We start from the raw sequence: 23,478 nt of genomic DNA on the forward strand, positions 1-23,478 counted from the left end.
AATGTATTCTACCTCCGCTACAACAATAAAAACGACAACAACAACAGAGTCTTCAACAGAAAGTCTATCAATGTAACACCTCCTGCCATTAAAGAAACAGTCGTCGCAGTTGCCACTTGGCTCTTATGGAACTGTTGACAGTTATAACTTCGAAGTTGTAGATAACTTCGTCTATCTTAGAACCAGCATTGACACCAACAACAATGTCAGCCTCGAAATTCAACGCAAAATCACCCTTGCTAACAGGTGCTACTTCGGACTGAGTAAACAATTGAGGAGTAAAGTCCTATCCGGCACGGTGCCGAGGCATGGACGATGACAACGTCTGATGAGTCGACGTTACGAGTTTTTGGGAGGAAGGTTCTCCGGAATATTTATGGGCCTTTGCGAATTGGCACGGCAAATACCGCCGTCAATGGAACGATGAGCTGAGATACAATATATGGCGACATTGACATACTTGTAGTTCAGCGAATCAAGAGACATCGGCTCCGCTGTTTAGGACATTATTGTCCGAATGGATGAAAACACTACAGCTCTGAGAGTATTTGACGCAGTACTCGCCAAGAGAAGTGGAGGAAGAGTAAGACCTCTACTCCGTTGGAGAGATTAGGTAGAGAAGGACCTGGCTACAATTGGAATCTTCATTTGACGCCAAACCAGAAAAGGAAGAACGACTGGTTCGCTGTTGTAAACTCGGCTATAACCTAAGCAGTTTCTACGCCAATAAGGAAGAAGAAACTCAATTTACCCTTTGAATTAAGTTGCTGGAAGTTAAGCTGAACCTATAGATACATATTCAAGTCAATATTCTGAATTTCGAACTCAAAACATAAAGAGCTGTTCGTTTCGCTGAATCTGAAACTCCACCACGATGCATATAATAAATTTATGTAATAAAATACTACATAATCGTCTTACTGTATTCTCAAACTGATAACTCGCTGTATTGAATTCATGTTGCATCAACGCTAGATCAGCACTGACAACAACGTAAGTAAGCATTAATTCCGGCTCGAAACAAACAAAAAATATCAACGCCATCAAACGTTTCTTTGACACTTCAGTAACCATTTAATAAATATTTCACAATCCGTCGTCACATTTAGAATTCGCTTCAAAGTATATACATACATACCTGTATAGACAATTTTTTTTTCAGAAAAACTTGTGTTACGAAAATCCTCTTAATTAAGCACATCCAATAAATGCTTATGTGCGCAGCAGCGGCGGCAAGTAAAAACGTGTCTATCGCCGCAAACAAACGTGAAATTCGAGTTTCTTCTTCTCATACTTCACTTCACCATACATCTTCTGCAGCTTAAATAAACTTTATGGGTAAAACCAAAAAAATTTTTTTTTTTTTAAATGTAAGTTGTGAGATGGATCAGAGTTGCCATTGGTGAATTTAAATATAAAAATAAAAGAATTAATATCTAATTCGCTTTCTTGAATCTTCTTATTCATTGGCGTAGACACCGCTTACGCTGCTATAGCCGAATTTACAACAGTGCGGCAGTCGTTCTTCCTTTTTGCTGTTTGGTGCCAATCGGAGATTCCAAGTGTAGCCAGGTCCTTCTCCATCTGGTCTTTCAAAGAGAGTGGAGGTCTTCCCCCGGCGGGTACTGCGTCGAATACTCTCAGAGCTAGAGTGTTTTCTTCCATTCGGGCGTCATGACCTAGACAGCGTAGCCGCTGACTCTTAATTCCCTAAATGATGTCAATGTCCTCGTATATCTTGTACAACTCATCGTTGATGCAACTCGCTATTTCCAATGCGCAAAAGATCACAAATTTTCCACAGTAGCTCTCTCGTAACGTCGACTCATCAGTTGTTATCATCGTGCCTGCCTCTGAACCAGAGTTTGGTCTTTATTCGTCGAGAGAGGACTTTACTTCTCAATTGCCTACTCAGACCGAAATACTCGTAGAATCTGTTGGCAAGAATTATTCTGCGTGGCATTTCAAGGTTGATATTGTTGTTGCTGTTAATACTGGTTCCAAGATAGACGGAATTATCTACGACTCTCGAAGTTGTAATCTATCCCTACATTGATACATTCCTTTTACTAAAGGCCCACCCACCTTTTTACCGCAAGGCTGGGTTTCTCTCTTGATCCTGTTTATAGATAGGATCAAGATCAGTTTTGGTCCTTTGCGATACCAGATCGAGTTCAGTGGCTAGGTTCAAGAGGAGTAGTCAATCTTTAGGATGCCTGCGCTTGACGCGAATTGTAACATACTCTGCGGCTTCACTATCGATTCATACCTCCTCCAGTGTATCATACCGTGGGTAAACCAGATACTTACAGCGCAGTCTTTGCGTATGTGGGACATGTGCACAAGAGATGATCCATTGTTTCCCTGGTGCACTGTTCTAGACATTTCCTGCAGTCTGTTTCTAACAGTCCCATCCTGCGGACTGTGGCCAGTTAGTATTCCCATCATGTTCCTAAAGTCTCTTTTATTGAGTGCCAATAGGAATTTTGTGTACTATATACTATATTTCATAATTACTTAATAATTCTTGGCAACCCTTTTCTGCGTATTTAACGGTTTCTGTTTTATTTATTTAATTTTATTTCTCATTTCGTTATTACTATAACTTTGTTTTTGCTTTCGGTGAATACCCTCATCAGCAACTTGTTTCCTTAGCTTTTGTCTTCTAACGATTTTAGAGTTCTTAAACTTACCGCCGCATGACGAGACGTTTTTTTGTAATTTTAACATTTTGTAAGAGCGAAGCATTTGAAAAAGAAGGGGAAAATCAAAATATTCTTTTACATAATTCACAGCAGGTGAGGCAAAAACAACAATGTGGTAAACGTGCATGAATGCAAGTACATATGTATAAATGTGGATATGTATTTAGTAAATAAAATTTTTGTTTTTTGCTCGTGGATCCATATCAGGTGGCTCAATTTCAGATTTGCAATCGCTTTGCCGAACTTGGTTAACACGTTGGTTATTTCTATTTAATATTTTTATACCCTGAACATGTTATATTGAGTTTATCACGAAGATTGTAACACCTAGAAGAAAACGTTGGAGACCCCATAAAATATATGTAAGTATATTTAAATAATGAGCATTACGAGCTGAGTCAATTTAGCCAAATCCCTCTGTATATACGCGTACCAGCGCTTCAGTGTTTGAGATATTGATCTGAAATTTTGCACACGTTCATTTCTCCCCTAGGAGCTGCTCATTTGTTGGAATCGCCGATATCGAACCGTTATAGCGTATGGCTGCCATACAAACTGCTCAAACAAAATCAATTTCTTGTATGTAAAACTTTTTTATTTGTCAAGATATCTTCACGAAATTTAGCATGGATTATTGTTTAAAGGAATGATGCAATCTCCGAGGAAACTGCTCAGATCAGACCACTACAGCATATAGCTGTCATACAAACTGATCGATCAAAAACATGTTTTTGTATGAAAACTTTTTTATATGACAAGATATCTTCACGAAGGTTGTCCAAAGTAAAGCTATATGTAAACTCCTAACAAATTATTCTTTAGATCGAATCTTTATAGCATATAGCGATCGAAATCATGTTGTTGTATGCACACTTTTGTAGTATAGCTGCGATGCAAACGAAGTTAACGTTTTTTTCTTTTTTTTATATTTTTTTTTAATTTTTTTTCTTACTTTTTATATATGTTTTTAAATTTTTTTTTCTTACTTTTTATATATATTTTTTTTAATATTTAATTTTATTTTTTTTCAAATATTTTATTTTTTTTTGTATTTTTTTATTTCATTTTAATATTTTTTTATTTTTTTTTTCAAATATTTTATTTTTTTGTATTTTTTTATTTAATTTTAATATTTTTTTTAACTCCCCAACTTGTTTTTTTATATTGGCAGCATTTCAATACTGGCGGCTATTAGAAATAGTTAAGAGCCGTTTTTTTTGTAATATTATTCGACTGCCACTTCGTTTTGATCCGATTGAAATCACTCGTCTCAGCTTCATTTGATTCGCTTCAATTTGAGCCGTGTTGATTTGATGCGATTTGATTGTGTTGACTTTTTTCAATTGTAATCAATACGTATTTGTTTTCGACTCGCTTTGGCTACAAGCTCACTAAATGCCCGCAAGCGATATAGCCATTGTTGTTGTTATTATTATTGTTATTACAAAATAGTGCTGCTGTTTGATGTATTTGTTTTTGTTGTAATCAGTGGACACGCCGTTAGCTCATAGAAAATGTTCACACGTACAGAAATACATAAATATGTGACGTAAAGCTGTAGGTATATATGTACATTTGTATATGATATTTCGGTTTGTTTGTATGTGCGCATGTGTGTATCACCACAAATCTGATTACGTATGTGTCCATTTTTTGTAAATAAATGTTAGTGTTGTTGTCATTTCAACTTTTATTTATTTGTACGCTGATGGGCTCCATTTTACTTTTGACGTGCTGTATTTGTATGCAACAACAAAAAGTTCATACCAACAAAATAAAGTCAAATAAATGAAGAAATAGCAATAATAAGCGTGTTACCAATACCTCAACGCTTTGTCAACTGAAGCTGATTAACGGATATCCAATAAAAAAAAACAGCAGCTACGTGTTTAGTTTTGGTTGTTGTTATTTGGTTTTCTGTCAGTTTATTTGTTGAGTTTCGGTGACTTTTGCTGACTTTGCTTGATGAATTCACTTTACAATTACATTGTATCGCATATGCCATATGCAGGTATGTATGTATGTGTGTTTGTATATGTGTATGTATGTATGTATATTTCTACACGTACATATGTATTATTTAATAACTACTTGCATACATACATACCATATATACTACTCACATGTGACCAAGAAATGCTCTTATTGTTAATTATGTTACGTTGTGAGTTTTCGTGGATTTTTGTTTTTAAGTTACATAACTTAAGTTTTACGCAACGGCAGTTTTAAAGAAGTTTATTGACATCACTTAGTGAAATTGTCTGAAAAGGCATAATGTTGTACATTCTTTGTCAGGCAGCTAAAACTTCTGGGCAGCTGCGTAGAGAGTGAGAATTATGGAGAGAATTTCTATTTTTGATAAACGATAAAAGTTCTATAAGATCATATAATGATTATGATCACAGAATTGATTCTAGTATTATATGATCTTATAGAACATTTTTTGTTTATCGAAAATAGAAATTCTCTAAAAATGAGACTGTGGACATTTTATTTAATTTTAGATAACTTCTTCGAAATGATATAATTGTTATAACATTTGAAAATACCTTCTTCCCTTTGCTCTTAATGAACTCGACACTTAATTTTAATAGTTTTAGCTATATACAGATAGTCTTGATAATCATTGTACCAAAAGTCCACTTCATCCATTTTCATTTGTACCAAAAATGTTCATCAGTATCGACAAAGCTCATTTTTTTGTGTGATATTTCGATCAAATATCTATAGGCGTGACGGAAGGCATACCCCAGAATAGTCTTGAGAGCCTAGGTGAATGCTGCTGAGCATTGTTTTCACATTGGATTCGCTCATTCTTCCGGTCTTCATCAGCGACCTCTTCATGGCCCTCCAAAAAGACCTGCTTCCACCGAAATACACCACTTCTTGCTAAAGCAACATCTGGGTAAGCCTGCTGGATCATATCAAACGTCTCTGTCGCAGATTTACCGAGTTTCATACAGAATTTAATCGCGTACCTCTGCTCTAGCGAACGCTGCATTTTCGGCTTACACCACTCACGGAAACACGTCGCGCGAAAATGTTTGTCCTGACTCTCCAAGTGTTTGGAGACAACTGATCAGACGCTCGTTCTACCGAATCCAGTCGGTGCGCGCACGCTCCAAAGTACAGTCGCGGCGAAAGAAAATCAGTTCTATTACTTTCCGGAGAAAACCCTGTACATCTGCAATATGTTTTTTGTTCCTTTTCCGGACCTTAACTGTAAAGAAATAGTCATTAAAATCCATCTAAGCTCCCTCTAAGACACTACAGTCATGTTTTCCTACATTATTACCTTCAATTCTCAAGCACAGTTATTTAAAGCCATTACAAGCTAACCAACACTCTCCCCAGTGTGTAATTTGAACTTCCGAAATCAAGTCATATCCTGCACAAGAGTTACTAGGTAGATTTGTAAAAGCATTTACATATTTCCCACAAATCCGCAGACCATTCCTATACATACATATGTACATACAAGTATGTATGTATATAAACACATATTTATAGATATACAGCTAATAATGCTGCCATATTATTAACCCATTTCGAATTGAAAATAATGAGTGCGCCAAATAGCCACTCACCACCACCCATTCAAGTGCAATTATAAAATTTTCAATTCAGTTTTTTTCCTTTTTGTTTATTACCAAATCAATTTTAATTAAGCCAATTATATAAAATAAGCGTATTTTTAAATTGAAAAAAAAGAAACAGAAAATAAGTGATACCTACAAGTACAATAAAATCAAAACGAAGAATTGAAAAACATAAAAAACGAATTAAAAAAATTAAAAAAAAAAAATATAAAAAAAAAAAATAAAAAAAAAAATCCAATTGGCTTGCCAACAGCAACACAAAGTGGAAACGCGCGATATAGAAGACGAAAAAATGGCTACGAAACTTAATAGGCCAACGCACCGCCGCCGTAGAGCCCAACCGACTGCGTCTGCGCGGCAATCATTAAGCTCAATTGCAGACTTTTGAAGCTGTGTGTACTGTGTGTAGTTCATGTGTTTGTTGTAAATGGAAGTCGGCAACAAAAAGGCATGTGAATATATAGTAAAATTATACAAAAACAAAGACTAAAGTACATACTAACGATATATATACGATAGTTGCTAGGCGTTGCAGTGATGAGAAAAACACTTTTGTTGTACGCACTTAATTTTTTTTGTTTTTGTTTTTTGTTTTACAACGCTTCGTTTAAACTGAGGCAGATACTGAAATGCCTGTAGTCTGACATTCAAAATGGGCATGCGCGGCATAATTACAACTCAATTAGCTGCAAATGTCGGTCGGTCGGCAAATGAAAGAGCCACCAAGCAGACAAAATGCCGGCTGCTGCAATGACGGTCGCTCTGGTTGACGAGATGGCGGCCGAGTTGCGTTTCATCGCCGCTGCACGCTCGCTTGTTGCCGCTGCAAAGCGTTACAGCGCAATTTCCGGTGTTGAAAACAAATCAAAAACCGCCACGCTCAGACGAGCGCTGAAAGGTGTCTAATAACTATTGAAAGCGCATATGTTGTTGTTGTTGCCGCCGCAACACTTGTTGGTATGCGCCGGTGATTGCCATTGAAGCGTTTTTCGCTCATTCACTTCAAATCCGCTCACTTTTCTGCATTGCATTTGTTGCCCCCAATGAAATGAAGTTGGCTCATTCACCATTTGCAATATTTTTATTTAGTCATTTTTTGTTGCTTTTGGTTTGTAATGATGATAGTGCGTGGCTTTTAATGAGTTGCATTTGTAAATGTAACACTAAATATTTTTGTTGCCATTTTGTGTGTGTGTGTTTGAAACTAAAAGTGTTTTACATTTTCGCTTTTCGACCTTTAGCTGTTGTTGTTGTTGTTTTGGCGTGTTGGTGTGGCAAAGTCACCGTTAAATTGTGCCATCATCACCACCAGTCAAGTGGTTTTGTGCGAAAGCAACACAGTCATCAGCACAACTAAAGTCATCATTGGCGTTATTGTAATGAAATACCAAAAAAAAAAAACATAAAATAACAATAACAACAACAGCACCACACAACAGTGGAGACCTTCAAAATTTCTATGATGACTTGGAAAACTGACGTGAGCTGGTCTACTGACCGGCTTTAGGGTTCTAAATATCTGGCACATGGTATCATGCTATAGTGACTGTTATGTAAGTTTAAATAAAGCTTTTATTAGCTTATCTTGCTCAAACCACAACCAAAAAATAAATAGTACTGCTTTTCGAAAGCATACGCCTCTAAATATGGTTTGCTAAATTTGTAATTTCAACGATTTCTGCAGTTAATTTTCAAGAATGTTAGAGGATTTGTTAGAAATTGGATGAGGTTTGCACCGTGGCCTATGTTCTATTGTGATCTGAGCATTTGTTAAGAGTTAATATCTATTTAGTCTAGAATATTAAGTCAAGCTCTAGATTTTTTTTAAGCGAAGATAAATTTATGACATAGATAAGCCCTAACCTACTCGGTTGAACATGCGACTAGAAAATATTTATCTAAAGTCATACTATTAAGTCGTAATAGGGGTAACCGAAAGTCCTTATAAATCTTCTTAAGGAGTCATGATAACCTAGAGCCCTCGAAATTGGATTATTTTTGACTTAATTTGATTTATTTTGTGGGTATGGAAAAAATAATAGAATTTTTTTCCTTCTGTTTTAGTTAAATTCGTATTTCTGTGTAGAAAATCAGTTTTTTTTTTAATTTCAATACAAAACGGCGCTTGTTGCAATATTCTTCGAAATCCACTTTTTGAAAAGCGCTTCATCGCGCGGTGGCCATTCTAAAAATTTATTTTATCTGATACAAAATAAAAACGGGATTTCAATAAATACAAGTATTTCGTTCTAAAGCTGACTAGCAAGTGAATACTGTTGCCTATTTTCTTGGTTTCTCACTATTCTAATAATTTAATAATGTTTTAGCAAGACATAATTTACTTTAAGCAAACAACAAAAGATGTTTTGAAAATCGTAGTTTAGTTTAACCCTTAAAAAAATTTGACACGACAAACTATAACGGCTAGCAAAGTAATTATTGCGTCCAGTAAGTTTACACTGTTGCCATTTTTCTTTTCTTCCATTTTTTGATTATTTTTTTTTGCATCCGATATGGAACGGGTTTCTACAACTACTTAACTAGTTGACACGGCGCACTTTGTACCAGCTAAAAAGGAAATGATAGAGTCCATCAAGTTCACACTGTTGCCATTTTTCTTTTTTTATATTTACTTACATTTCGATTCTGGTACTTTTTATACATATAAGATGTAGTAAAAATAAATCTATTAATTACAACTCTTTATTTAGTAGAGATATACTGTTGCAAAATGGGTGACATTTGCAACGTTTAATTTCATAACTGGTTAACTTATTGCCATTTAGAAGGTAATTTCATAGTGCCCATAGAAACCCTTGTTTCTATTGTTGAAAAACTGAATCAGCTGGTTTTCTTAAGCTCTCTTAAGATGAACAGTAAAATCATCAACGTAGACGGAAAGAAGTACTATTGAAAATTGTATTTAAAAAATACTGCTGTCTGGCAACCTCTGTACAGTGTGTGCTTGAAAATTATCGACAATTGCTACCAGTTACAACCAACTGACAACAAACATTTTTGGGACGTAATTATTAACCAAAATAAACATAAAAAGTTATGTTTATAGTGTGCCAACAACAACAACGTTGACTACAATTCTGAACGTCATAAGCGGCAACTACGATGACGTTGCTGCCAAATAGCAAAAGCCAACAACATACAACAAAAACAAAACAGATGTATGTATGTCTACTCATATAGCGCGGCAGATGGCCACTTCGACAGACACAACAACAACAACAGCAGCAGCAGCAGGCGTGATATGATAGTTTTATTGTCAACAATGAACTTGCGTAAATTGAAAATTTTATTATTATTTTACAACAACAACACAAGTAAAAAACCTAAAAAGAGGTGTGTGTGTGTTGTTGTTTTCTGGTACGCTGTTCGCAATTCATTGCGTTGTGGGTCGAACGCGTTTGGCCACCGCTTGGCCGTCGCTTCACCGGTCATTCACTCATTCACCACTTCATTTCATTCGAATTTCGTCGACTTTGACGCGGCTAATCTACAGCACCGGTGTGAGTACTCTCTATTTCACTCCGTAGTATTTCATCTGATTTTAATGAGAATTCATGAATGAATATGAATATTGAAATCACTTGTTGTCAGCCTTTGCCAGTCGACCTAGCATAACCACAATTACCGCAATTTTAACGACAGTAACAACAACAACAACAACAGGCGCTAAGCGGTCATCATCATTACACTGGGTGTGCGCACCTTGTGCCGCTTCTATGTACAAATATGTATGACGCGCCGGTTCACAATTCATAACACCAAACTGGCATTGTTGTTGTTGTTATATTTGTTGCTTTTTGGTAAAAAGCGCAAGCATCATGATGAACGCAATGAATTGGTAAAAAAGTACAAGTACTAATGCTTTACTATCTTTAGGTCAAGAATTTCTCAGTTATATACATGTATGTATGTGTGCAATGCTATGCATATCATTTTCGAAGGTGTTTACTGCAAGCAAGTGTAGAAAAGTGACCATTAATGGTTTATTTTCGAAATCGATAGCTAATATTTGCAAATAGCAAAGCACAACAGCCAACTTTAGCACAACAACAACAATAATAATAGAAAAAATGCGCAAAAAGTCGCATTTCAAAAGTCACTCAAAATGAGTTGGTTAAAATCATGTTTACATTTTATAGGTATCTGTATGTATGTATGTATGCATGATCATGCTGTTCGCGTTTGCCGCTGTGATGTAGGTCAATAAAATTTTAGCAAATTAGCTGGGTTCTATTTTTATTTTTTTTAATTGATTGAATTTTAATTTGCATTATGTAATTAAAGCTTATTTATAGCAATAAGCCAAAATCAAAATTTGGAAGTTTTTGTTCTCAATAATTTATGGATAAATAATAGATATTTTGGTACATCAGCTTAGAGAAGCTTGGGAGCTTTTTTAGACTATCTCTCTTCTAAATCCAAGATTTTAGATTAGTCACATTTCTTTCTGTTTTGCTGCTATAATATCTAGGTTAGATTAGTTTACCACTGTGAGCAAAAGATTTAAGACTTTGTTATTTATTCTTCAAAATCGATGTCGTCGCCCTCAAAGTAATCCCCCTTAGCATCATACGCTTGTGCCAACGTTTTCACCAATCCTCGTACCACTTGTTAAAATCAATTTCCGGAATAGCTTTCTTCAATTTACTCAAAACGTTCTCACCGGAGCGTTTCTTTGAGTTTGCTGAGTAGCCAGAAGTCGCACGGAGCTATATCAGACAAATACGGTAGTTGTGGCACGATATTGGTTGGAAATTTGGCGAAAAACTCATGAAGAATCAATGCAGTATGCAAGTCAAAAACCAAGACTTGGCCGCTCATAACTCCGGTCTCCTTTTACGAATAGCTTCACGAAAATAACACGTAACACTCAAAGTATTCCTTGTTGACAGTTTGGCCGGTCGGCTGGAATTTGGAGTGCACCACACCTCGCTGATCGAAGAAAACTGTTACCATATCCTTGATTTTTGGCCTGCATTGCGGTGGTTTTTTCGCGCTCGGCTCACCTTTGCCATTATATTCGGCTGATTTCCGGGTGGTAAGGAAACGACAACATGTTTCTACCTCGCCTCCCCCCATACAGCTTTGGTAAAGGTCGTGGGATTTAGTCGTATCGCATGTGAACCTATATGACCAAATCCAGCGTCCAGTTGGAACACCAACAATTTGGGCCATTTTGACGTTGCTAAGAGCCAGTAATGCGGGGGTCCTCTTACAATATAATCCGGCTAAGAAGGATTTCTATTTGTTGACCAGTGCTTGCTGAGCTTACTGGAGGTCCAAAAGTCCAATGCTAAAACTCAAGAAGACATCGAATGATGAACTTGGCGAAAGGGTGCTCTCCCTAGCAAGCTCATCAGTTTTCCACTTTCCGGCGATTCCGCTGTGACCGGACACCATTATAATTTGGAACAAGCTTGAAGCTATTGCTAAGGAGGTCATGCACTCTATGATTGAGCACACAGTCAGCGTGTTCAAAGCCAATATGACTGCTCGGCAATCGAAGTGAATGAACACCTCTTTGAAGGAAGCTGCATTTCAGAACAGTACATCTATTGCCACCTTGATGACAGCCACCTCCGCTTGAAAGAAACTACTGTATCAGGATAGTCTGAAACTAGAGTTTATGGCGAGCTGCCGACAAAAGATTCCACCACGTAGTAATACCTAAAAACTGTATTAGTTTTATAACGAGTCATCGAAGCTGAACAAAACTAAGAAAACAGTTTTGAAAGTATATCCAAATACTGAATCAACCCAGACCAAGATACTTCCACCAGCGTGCATTAATGTTTTTTTATTTGTTTTTTTGCGGTTTAAGCGCTTAACCTTGGTTATGACATACAATTTTCCTTCTGGTCCCATCCAATTTTTCTTGATTTCCTGTTTTCAAAGCACTTTCTTTCAAAATTGTGCTGGTGGATCCTTGCAAATGCCAGTCGAGTTTTAATCTGGCGTTTTGACAAGAGTGGTTTTTTCCTGCTAACTTGTCCGAAAAGTGGACCTTCGCTGAGTCGTCTTCTTACAAGCTTTCTACACACCATAATCTTCATAAATTTCGAACATAATTCCTCGGGCTGACTTAAAGGGATCAGCTGAGCTATTCTGCGAGCTATATTTTTGTCAACACTAATATCGGTTTCACGCGGTCTGTACCATTTTGAAATCTTTTTGTTGACACAAGATGAGTAATTTTGTTGCGTTGTGAGCCTGATATACGATTTTTCGAGACAGTAATTTACTACTTAGGAAATTGGAAGTAATATTTTGTTCGTGTTAGCGCTATTTATGACTTCATGTCTTCTTTTCTTTTTTTTTTAAGCATTCACAACCTAAAACTAATATCGCAATATGTAGCTCATCAACTCATCGATGGTAATTCCAATTCGTTAAATCAGCTAGCATTAAAGAAAGTTGATCTCTTGTGAACATTGAACCCATTTATAATAATATCCTCTCCATAAGCATTTAAATTAACTTTGAATAAAAAGCAAAAACAATATAAATTGAAAAAAAATGGGAAATTCGAGATAAGTAGCCTTTTATTCCAATTATGTACATACATACATAAAACTATGTATATGTATCTAAGTAGCACATTTCTGCTTACAAGTGTATAATAGCAGCAAAAATGCCAAAAACAATTTGGGCAGAAGCAAGAAACCCCAAAGAGTCAGCCAGAAAGAAACATGTTACAATCTAAGGAAATTACTCTAAAAAAGAAACAAAAAAGAAACCTGTTCCTGCTGTGAAGTCAAGTCAAAGCTGCATGGATGCACAGCAGCGGCATCCATATTGAAAATGGAAGGCAGCAAGCAACGCAACCACCATAAGCACGCACACCATTGCGAGTATGCGCTTGGATATACGAACCGGTATTAGCACACACGCAAACACACACACAGCGTAAACGAGCGCTTGGTTATGCCAACAAACAATCAGCGCGCTGCTTGAGCAAATGGTGTGAACGCCAATGAGACTCCGCCTCTATTTCATGCCGTCGCAGCAGCGCAATAGCGGTTGTTCACCGTGTAAGTGAGCCGTTGTTTGCGTGTGTGTGTGTATGTGTTGTGGCGGCTCTGCTTGCCAACGCTTGCTCGTGTTGGGCGCATGTGCGCAGTTGCTGTTCTGTATAGGCCTCTCGCTTGCACATATCCAATACGAATTTGGATACCAATAACGTGCTGCTGGCAGTGACGTTGACGTTCGCTGTTGCGGTGGCAGCGTTTGGGGAGTTTGAGTATTGGAGAGTGTGTGCATGAATACCGGTTAAAGCCGAGTTTCTTGCGTCGCTGACTGAAGCTGAGCGGCAGCAGCAGCGCCGTTGACAGCAATTATTTTCTTATTGCTTAAAGTGGAGATGTATGTATGCGTGTATGAGTGTGTGTGTGTGCCTGAAAGTTTATCCAACGCCATCGCGAGTCGCCATTTGCGGGCCAATTATTTAGAATCAAATTGAAATTTTTATACTTGAACGCACTTCGGTCGATGGTGGACGCATAACACTCCCAACAACTAACCGACTTAGCCGACGTGTGAACGCAATTCGCCGGCGTTAAAGTTCATTTTTCAGACACGCAATTGGCAAGAGTGAAGTGGTGACGCCACCACCAAATAGTAATACATAAATATGTATTGTCGTGGAGCTAAACCGTTGTTTTTTGTGTGTAGCGCTGCGACTTTTGCGCAATAGACACGGCAATTCGAGTTGAAGTGGGCGTCAAAGTGTCGATAAGAAAATATCCTTGCAAGGAAACATTTGCTTTCGGGCGTGTAAAGTGTCAGCTTGTGAAAACGCTGCAGTGTAAACGCGGAAAAATAGCCGACGGCTGGCAAGTGCAAAGAAACTGAAGCACAAAAATTTCAGATGTGTGAAAATATTTCAAAACTAAATGCAAACATTTGATTTTTAATAAAAATAAATATTAAAAGCCGAAAAAATTGTGTAACTGTGTCAAGCTATAAGTAATAGTAAAAAAATAATAAAAAAAAAATCAAAACTTTGTAAAAATTAATATTCAAAACTAGTAAGTTGATAAAATATTAAAAAAAAAAAAACTATTCAAAACTGGTATTTTTACTGATTATAAGATATTAAAAAAAAAATTGTATGCTTACTTAAAAAAAAATATTAAAAAAATAAATATTCAAAAGTAGCAAGTTTACTTGGCAAAAATTTTTCAAACTAATATTCAAAACATTTTTGTATTAAAAAATATTAAAAACTTGTGCAGCTTGAGAGTTTTGTTCAATTCAAAAGCAAAAAAGTTACAAAAATCAATAGCAACAAAGTATTGAGATAACCAACTTGCCACCAAAAACCTTTTTCATAAAAACAACAAATTAAAGCAAGCAAGCCTGCAAACAATAGATATCACTAAAAACAACAACAAAAAGTGTCTCAACAGCAATTGTGAAGAAACACACTTTATATTGCCAGCATCTTTTGTGCAACCCTTTGTTTGCAACATATTTGTGTCACCAAAATTTGCAAAAAAAAAAACAACAACTAATAATAGCAAACGGACCTTTATTGTCTGCGCTTTGTGTTATGCAATCGTCAGTTTTAGCATTGTGCGACAACCCAACAATTGTGTCACCTCTTCGTAACCCTTTTCGTTGACCAAATTGCAACGCACACACATACATGTGCATTCGCAATTGAATTTTAGGTGCGTATCAATCACAATATAAATAAATTACGATTTTTAGCTCAATATCTACACTATTTGCTTTTGTACTTTGCATTTGTTGTTGTTGTTACTATTGTTATTTTAACTTTGATTGCAATTATGTTGAGTTTTGAAGTGCACTTGAAATAGATAAACGCATATATATATGTGTATGTATGTATGCTTGTGTTGTCTTGGCACATTTCAATCTACTCGTGTGCGATTTGAACGACGTGCTGGCTTAAATGTCAATCTTCATATGGATAAATAACCATATCTATTTTCAAACATACATACATATGTACATACATATGTATACATACATACATATATTAAATTTTATCGAGCTGTAATGGCACTTATTTTTAGGACTTCATTAAGAGTAAAGTGTTATTTTAGTTTCATTATTGGGAATTGAAATTTAATTACTAATTTTTAATTACTTATTACATATGTACATATGTACATACAAATGAAGCTTTTGAAGCAGCATTTTTCAAAAATTTGTTTCAAAAATTGTCACTTCTCTAATTATTAATAATAAGATTTGCCCCTCATATCTTTTCATCATTATTATCTCAGCTGAATAATCTTTGTTCTTTAATTATCAGAAGGGAATTTCTCAAAATCGTTTTTTACCGTTATGACCAGTTTGAACGGTATTTACAACTGAAAATAGTAAAGCCGACGCCTTTTTTATGATATGATTTTCTTCAATATCCAGTTTAAAAAGTTAAAGGAACTCTTAAATTGTTGTAATTCTTTATCTTTTATACATTGTGACAAAAAAGTATCCAGAAATTGTAAATAAAACGTAAAATATTTAATTCTTCATCAATATTTCTTTTTGTCGCTTTCAATGTAATCCCCACCAGATGTAATTCACTTATGTCAACGATTTTTTCAGTCCCCAAAACACTTTTCATGAGCAGCTTTCGAGATAGCCTTCAGCTCCTTCAGCGAATTTTGTTTTATCTCTTAGATCGACTGAAATCGGGTTCCACGAAGCGGCAATTTCAGTTTGGGAACAAGAAAAATCACACAGAGACAAGTCTGGTGAATACGGTGGTTAATCGATGTAATTCATTACATTTTTACTTTAAATTCGGTCAGAATCGTGCTTCGATGCGATTGTTCTTGAACAATTCCGACCGTTTTCGCAAATGTTCTCACACAAGCGTTCCAATAAAGAAATAATGGAACTCCTTATTTTCCGTCTGTCCCTCCGGAACGAATTCATGATGCACCAAACTACGAATATCGAAAAAAGCAACGAGCATCACCTTCATTTTTGAATGGCCTTGGCGTGGTTGTTTTTTTTTTTTTGGTTTTGGCACCTATTTTTATACCATTCCGATGATTGCTAACTTGTTTGCATGTCAAACTCATAAACCCATGTCTCATCGGCAGTTATAATGATCTCCATGAATGTGGGATCGGAATTCATACGATCAAGCATGCCTGTTTACGGTACTCTTTTTGAAGAAAATTCATTTTTATCGTGACAAGTCGAGCAGCGGAATTCGTTTCATACCCAAAATATCCACCAAAATCATTCTAACGACTCGCGAGAGATGTCGAGCTCTCTTGCCATCTCTCTAACACTTGCCTAACGATTTTCAAACACCATATCCTTCACTTTTTTAATATTTTCATCAGTTGAAAAGGTCGAAGGACGTCCAGAACATTTGCATGTCTCCAGCGATCTCGCAGCCGTCTTTGAAGGCTTTGAAAAGTATAAATTCTTTCTAAAATATTAATTTTTCTATAACTATTTTTGTGCCTATCCGAATCCATTACATTGTCCAATCTCTCCGACAATTTCTGCATTCCATTCCAAAAGCTCTGGGACGGCTTGGCGGCCAAGAATGAATCAAACTAACTTTTAATAACATGTTCTTGATTTGAACCGTATTCCAGTGAAGGCGTTTTGCTTCGACCAGAAAATATGCTACACAGAAGTGACAAGGTATGGGTTATAAGGCGGATGAGGCAAAAGCCAGCCATTCTTTTCCAAATATTTTTGAACCGGTCTTGCAACATGAGGCTGAGCGGTGTAATGTTGGAAAATTATTGTCTTGTATGTAATAGAAAATTCCGGTCATTTTTCGACAATCGGTTGCTTTAGTTTGCCCAATTGTTCTCGGCAGCGTTCCCCATTAATGTTTTTACGCGGTTTTAAAAGCTTATAATACAGCACATTCTTCTGATACCAGCAAAAATCCACGACTTCATGGCTTTGCCGTTCATTTGGCTGGTTTCACAAAAACTATTTCATTTTCTAGCGTTCAAGCTGCACTTCTGATATTCAAAATCTCCTTTCGCAGTTTTTTGGCTTCAGTTTATATCGCACCCAACTTCCTTGATTTTGAATGTATCCGTCTACATTTAAGCATTTTGAAATGTCTGCTTGAGCAGCATCCAAAAACTTTGTGATCTCTTTTTGTTTTTTGTACCAATCTTCATTTCGATTAGTGCTTCCAGTGCCTCATTTTCAGCCTTTTTTTGGCGGTTCAGAACGATCTGCGTCCTTCAAGCCAAAATCACCTCTTTTAAGTCGTGCAAACCCGTGAGCTGGCCAATGTTCACCAATAAGTGTCCACCAAAATACGATGGCTTTCGTCTGAGATTTTTTTCATATTACGGTAGTGTAGATTAATTTCTTGTTGTTAAAGCTCGCCATATTTGTGTGAAGAAATAAATATTTTTATTTACGCTTTGAATAAATGAGAAATCTTGAAGAAGACGCACAAGGATAGTAGTTTTTCAAAGCATGTTCGGAATATTAAAGCAACGAATATAATAATCAGGTTATGTCATCTCTTGGCAAGCCGCTCGAAAATAGTAAAGACCCAAATATATCAGAGGGTTGAGCATACCGACTACTACTTCATGGGATCCTGGCAGTCGGAAAATATTGTTTCACAGACGTTAACGCGACGCTGTTTTCGAAAAATTTGAGTGATTTTGGAACCAATCCTGTTTTCATTTTCTTAGGTGCAAATAATCTTTCAAATTGGGTTTCACTGATCCTTGCGATGCCAGTAAGACCACTGACTGTTTATTCAATATTCTATTTGGAACCTTCCGGCCATACTAATAGAAATGTATGCGCTCGCCCCCTCCAATAAAAGTAAAATAAAATTGTTTCGTGCAATAGACAATATATAGCAATTATACCAAACAAATATTTCCTTCTTGACAATGTTTGAACACACATACTTGTAAATATGTACATGCATACATATGCAGGCCTTCCAACCCCGCACCTCAGCTTCTAATTGCCGCTGACAAATATACAAAAACTATTCAAAAACTACAATATTTTAATACAAATATTCGAACAAAAATGCCCAAAATGCACATAAATACACACACATACAAGCAAGTGATGTGTGTGTGTATGTATGTGTATACAAAGCCAGCTACAAATTGAATAATATTTTCATAGGGCGCAGTTGGTAAAACACCTTTCTTCTGTGGCTTCGAATGGGCATTAAAGTGCCTGAAAGGCTCGTGTGTTGATGTATATGTATTGTGTATATATGTATCAGTATGTATGTGTGTACTTGTGGGTAAATGTTAAGTAAACAAAAACTTTGAATATTGCTCGAAATTCAGTTGTCCAAGAATTGTTAGAAGCAAAAAAAAATTTTTTTTGAATTAAGTGAAACAGAATAAAAACAACAACAGCGGGGCTAAATCGAGTGAGAAACGACCTAAAATAACAGCGACAATTATGGTCGAAACGCTTGGAAAAATATGGCTTGGACGCGTTGAGCGTTAGAGTAAAAGAGAATTATAGGAAAAGTAGTAGGAAGCAGCAAGAAAAACGAAGGTGGGTGCGCAATACAAAAATGTATATATGTATATAATACAACAACATGTACTATTGGCGGTTGTAAGCATATTTTTTATGTTTAATATATAGTTTTGTTTTGTAAAGCCAACAGTTGTTTGATTTGGGGTGTTTAAGCCCAACTACACCACATGCCCTGCATACAACGTACAACAATAAAAACAAACGGCGTTAGAATGTTGAATAATTCTAACGCTAGCTGGCCCTTTTTCTTGTAACTATTTTTTATTATTTTTTTTATACTATTTGGGTAACATTTTGGTAGTCTGGGCAGTGCAGCAAGGCATATTTATTCTAATTTTGACCCTATTCAAGTGTTTGGCTCTTTTATTCTAACCTTAAACGGCTACATGGTTGGCTGTCTGTCATACTACCTGACATGCTTCGCCCACTATATTTTTTCCACAGAATTTTTCGTGTTTTTTTTTTTGCTTTTTTTTGGTTTTTCAAGCGGCCATTGTTTACTTGGCGATGTTAAGTAGTAATTTTCTGATAAAAATTATATTTACATTTATACATACATAAGTATGCATATAGGCGCCTGTGTTTGGTACAGATTTTGTCAAGCAATTGTAATAAGTTCTTGTTTTGTGCACAGTAGATAGTTTTGTGCGATAATGTCGCATGCCAAGTGCGAAGTTAAAATGCAGCTTGTGCTTGGTTATATGGCAATAGCCTGTATGCCAGCTACTTATTTGGCTTGCTTGTGTAAATTTGTTGTACTAAATTGTTGTAAGTGGCTAGTTGAACAAAAAAAAAGAGAAAACTTCGGTGGCAAGGAAGGTATAATACCTTACACAAATGCAAGGATTTGCATACAAGAACTGGATTTTGATCGGTCAGTTTGTATGGCAACTATATGCTACAGTGTTCCGATTGGAAAAGTTTTTTCGGAGATTGTGGCGTTGCCTTGAAAAATGATCTATGCCAAATTTCGTGCAGATATCGCATTAAATAAAAATGTTTTCCATATAAGAACTTGGGTTTGATCGGTCAGTTTGTATGGCAGCTATATGCTATAGTAGTCCGATCGGAATGATTTCTTCGGAGATTTTTCTACTTCATTGATACATTTTTCTACTTCATTCATACTCAGCAGATATCAGTTCTTTAGCGACTAACTGAGAGCATTTTACTTTGCTTTAGCTAAGAAAGCAGTTGCCCTTATATGTATGTATGTATATAACAGCAATGTATTTCTAAAAATGAATATATAAAATATGTGTATACGTTTGTATGTGTGTTTGTACAACGATAATGTGTAATCGATACAAAAGTTGTAAGAATGATTTAGCGAAAATTTCCTCCGTTGACTATTCAAAAGAAATTTATTAATTTTTCATATGCACTTAGGAACAATAACTACCTACACATAAGTGAATAACTACATATACATATGTATGTATGTATATGCTTTGCTATCATAAATAATAATAATCGCATTCTGTCAATGGATTGTTGGTTTAGCGATCTGCATCTGCTTCCGTACTTTTTTCCACATTTTTGATTTTCCTTTTGTTGTTGCATTGTGTGCGTTTTGAAATGTGAATTTTTATGATTAATGATGCGCGTTTTTAATATAAACTTTTACTAAACATTAAACGTGACTGCCGGTCTGCCGCTCTAAGCGCGCAGCGCAGCATTCAAGCAATTATCAAGAGACCGACCGCTCCGCTCTTGCTGTGCCAGTGCTCAAGGTGTTTCCACATCGTTCATTTCTCAAGCTGCATTTAATGGCAGCGTGGTCTGCTTGTTTCGCTTCGCAAACGGTAGCCACTACTGGGCGTTATTTTGGTGCATATTTATTCGCTCAAAATGGCTCCGTGAAGATCCCACAGTCGTCATAATGGCGTATTCCCACAGCGCTGTTCATTATAGTAAGATTTGCTTGCTTTGATGTTTCGAAATCTAGTGAAAAGCGGTCTGTATGCGCACTCAAAATATTTTATACAAATATCCGTTACTTGTTTATCAAAATAAACTCTGTGTTTTTCTGAAAATTTTATGCTCACTCGGTACCAAAAATTGATCGCTCTCTGGGGCATTAACTCATGTGCGCTGTGTCTGCGCTCCGAGCACATAATCATTATGGAATTTGGTTTCTGCAGTATCCTTTCTTGTTTGTTTTGAATGTGAGGGGCTCTCGACTATTGTCTTTTGAATGCATTTCTCTCCTTTTTACTGTCAATCAAAATATTTACATGTTTGCATTTACTTTCATATTATGTGTGTGTGTTGACGCTGTTTTTATATATAATATTTTTGTTTTTAATTATTTGCTTTGGCGAAATCGATCAATTGCACAGTTCAAGTGCATTCCTGGAAGTGTCTTACTTTTTTGAGAATTTAAGAAACTCAAAATCTTACTCGGCTTAAATTCGGCACGGCATATTCTTTCATAAAGATTTAACTTTCCAACATATACTTTGTAAATTTAGTGTTCTCTATTTATACTAATATTCTATTTTTGCAATTTATAGGTGAATATATACGTTTGCCACTGGACGAAATTCTTAACGACGTACTACAATTGGCTGAATTCGGGAATATTAATAACGAGGTAAGTTAAGACTTAATATAACTGGAATAGAAAACAAAAGAGAAAAATATTTTTTGGCGGATTTATGAAATATTTTTTTCAGTTTTTTGGTTAATCTTGAATTTTTCATAATGATTGTTTTATTAATAACTTTATATACATTTGTCGTTTCTAACCTCCAAAAATATATATTTTTTTCGGAATTGTTCGTTTATAACCACAAATTATATATTATTTTCAAAATTGTTCATTTATAACCTAAAAATACAATATTTTCGAAATTGTGCCTTAATAACCCAAAATTTAATTTTTTTCGAAATTGTTCGTTTTTAACCTTAAAATATACATATATAATTTTCGAAATTTTTCATTTATAACCTCAAAATGTAATATTGTTTTGAAGTTGTTCGTTTATAATCTCCAAATAAAATTTTCTTCGAATTTCTTCGTTTATAACCTCAAAATGTAATATTTTTGATGTTATTCGTTTATAACCTCAAAATGAAATATTTTTGAAGTTGTTCGTTTATAAACTCCAAATATAATTTTTTCCAATTTTTTTGTTTATAACCACAAAATTTGATTTTGTCTTCGCTTATAACCTCCAAATATAATTTTTTTCGAAATTGTTCGTTTTTAACCTTAAAATATATATAATTTTCGAAATTTTTCATTTATAACCTCGAAACGAAATATTTTTGAAGTTGTTCGTTTATAACCATATCCACAAACTTTAATTTTGTTTGAACCTCAAAAACCTTTATAACCTCAAAATTTATTTTTTTTTCGTAATTGTTCGTTTGTAACTTCAAATTATATATAATTTTCGAAATTGTTCATTTATAACGCAAGATTTAATTTTCTTCGAAATCATTCGTTTATAACGCAAAATATTATATTTGTATAAAAACTTAAACAGAATTTTAAAATAAATTTAAATCCGGCTCCTTAGTATATGGTTCAACATTTTGAACCAATTTTGTATTACATTTATATACATAAAAGGGGTCTAAAAGTTTTAATTTTACCTCAATTCCACTCACACAGTGCTCAAACGATTCTGTCGCTTCAACATCGAAAGCTGCGGCTGCCAAAACTAACAACAACAATAACAACAACGACAAGACCAAAACGGAAACCGGCGAAGACGAGCTAAACGAAAATAAGAACGTCAGTGCTATCATATCTAACGGCAAAGACGAAGATTTGGCAAAGAAAACACTCGGCACAATCACTGACGGCACCACCAAAGAGGAACAGGACAAAACTGAGGAAGATTATATTGACGATTTCGATCTATCCCTGTCGGAGATCGAAGTCAATTCATTGCCATCGCCACTTTTCGATTTAGATGACGAAGCACGCGAGGAATTAGCCGATTTCGATATGATGTTACAATCAGCCGGAGCACCACCATCGCCATTCCACCACCATCATTCGCATCAACGCGGTGCCGGCATGCAGGGTTATGTTGGCGGCGGCGCGAATAGTGCTTTCCACCGTCAAGCAGGCGGCTTCCATCATGGTCACCATCAGGTAAGTGCAAAGAATACAGACTCAAGATGGTTGTTTGATTGGTGTTGAGCAAGCGGGAGGGTGCAAAGGTGCATTGCAGACATATGTAATTCAATTTTCCTGCGTGTGTATGTGGGTGTGTGCGACCTTTGATGCAATCAACGTCAGCTGAAAAAGAGGTTTGAATGCAATGAAACAATTAAAAGGTCAAAAAGTGGTTACAAAGGTGGAGAAGAAAAAGTGAAACGAAAACAAAATGAAACACAAAACAATCAGGTGCAATTAAAGTTGACTGCCTGTTTATTTCTTATTTTATTTATTTTTTATTTAGAATTGCAGGGATGTTTTTTTGGAAGAATTTTAAGTGAAGCCTATGTACATATGTAACTCTTTGAAGAAGAAAAACTTTGTTGGTGTTTTAAGGAGTTAGACCACTCAAGAGCCCTTAAGTAGGACCCAATTTGGATTATCTATTTTGGGAGTACAGAAAAAGTAGTCGCATTTCTCTTTTTTAAGCTATATTAGAGTTATACATACATATATCAGTAAAAAAAATGAATATCGATGT

The 23,478-nt window shown here is 35.7% G+C and overlaps 1 protein-coding gene and 1 long non-coding RNA gene across 12 annotated transcripts in view; one reads left to right on the forward strand and one right to left on the reverse strand.

Annotated features, from left to right (window-relative positions):
- The window catches only part of LOC105231882 (segmentation protein cap'n'collar), a 138,749-nt gene that overhangs the window by 76,838 nt on the left and 38,433 nt on the right, over positions 1 to 23,478 (forward strand). For all 11 annotated transcript variants that reach the window (XM_049448238.1, XM_049448237.1, XM_049448239.1 and 8 more), the window contains 2 exons: positions 21,337 to 21,416; positions 22,443 to 22,931. In XM_049448238.1, the coding sequence (XP_049304195.1) occupies positions 21,337 to 21,416; positions 22,443 to 22,931 (569 nt within the window). The remainder of the gene's footprint in view (positions 1 to 21,336; positions 21,417 to 22,442; positions 22,932 to 23,478) is intronic.
- Positions 1 to 23,478, reverse strand: part of LOC125776427 (uncharacterized) — a 140,888-nt gene that overhangs the window by 61,827 nt on the left and 55,583 nt on the right. The gene's annotated exons all lie outside the window — the stretch shown is intronic.

Source organism: Bactrocera dorsalis, chromosome 2, assembly GCF_023373825.1.
Source record: "Bactrocera dorsalis isolate Fly_Bdor chromosome 2, ASM2337382v1, whole genome shotgun sequence".
Taxonomy (NCBI): Eukaryota; Metazoa; Arthropoda; class Insecta; order Diptera; family Tephritidae; genus Bactrocera; species Bactrocera dorsalis.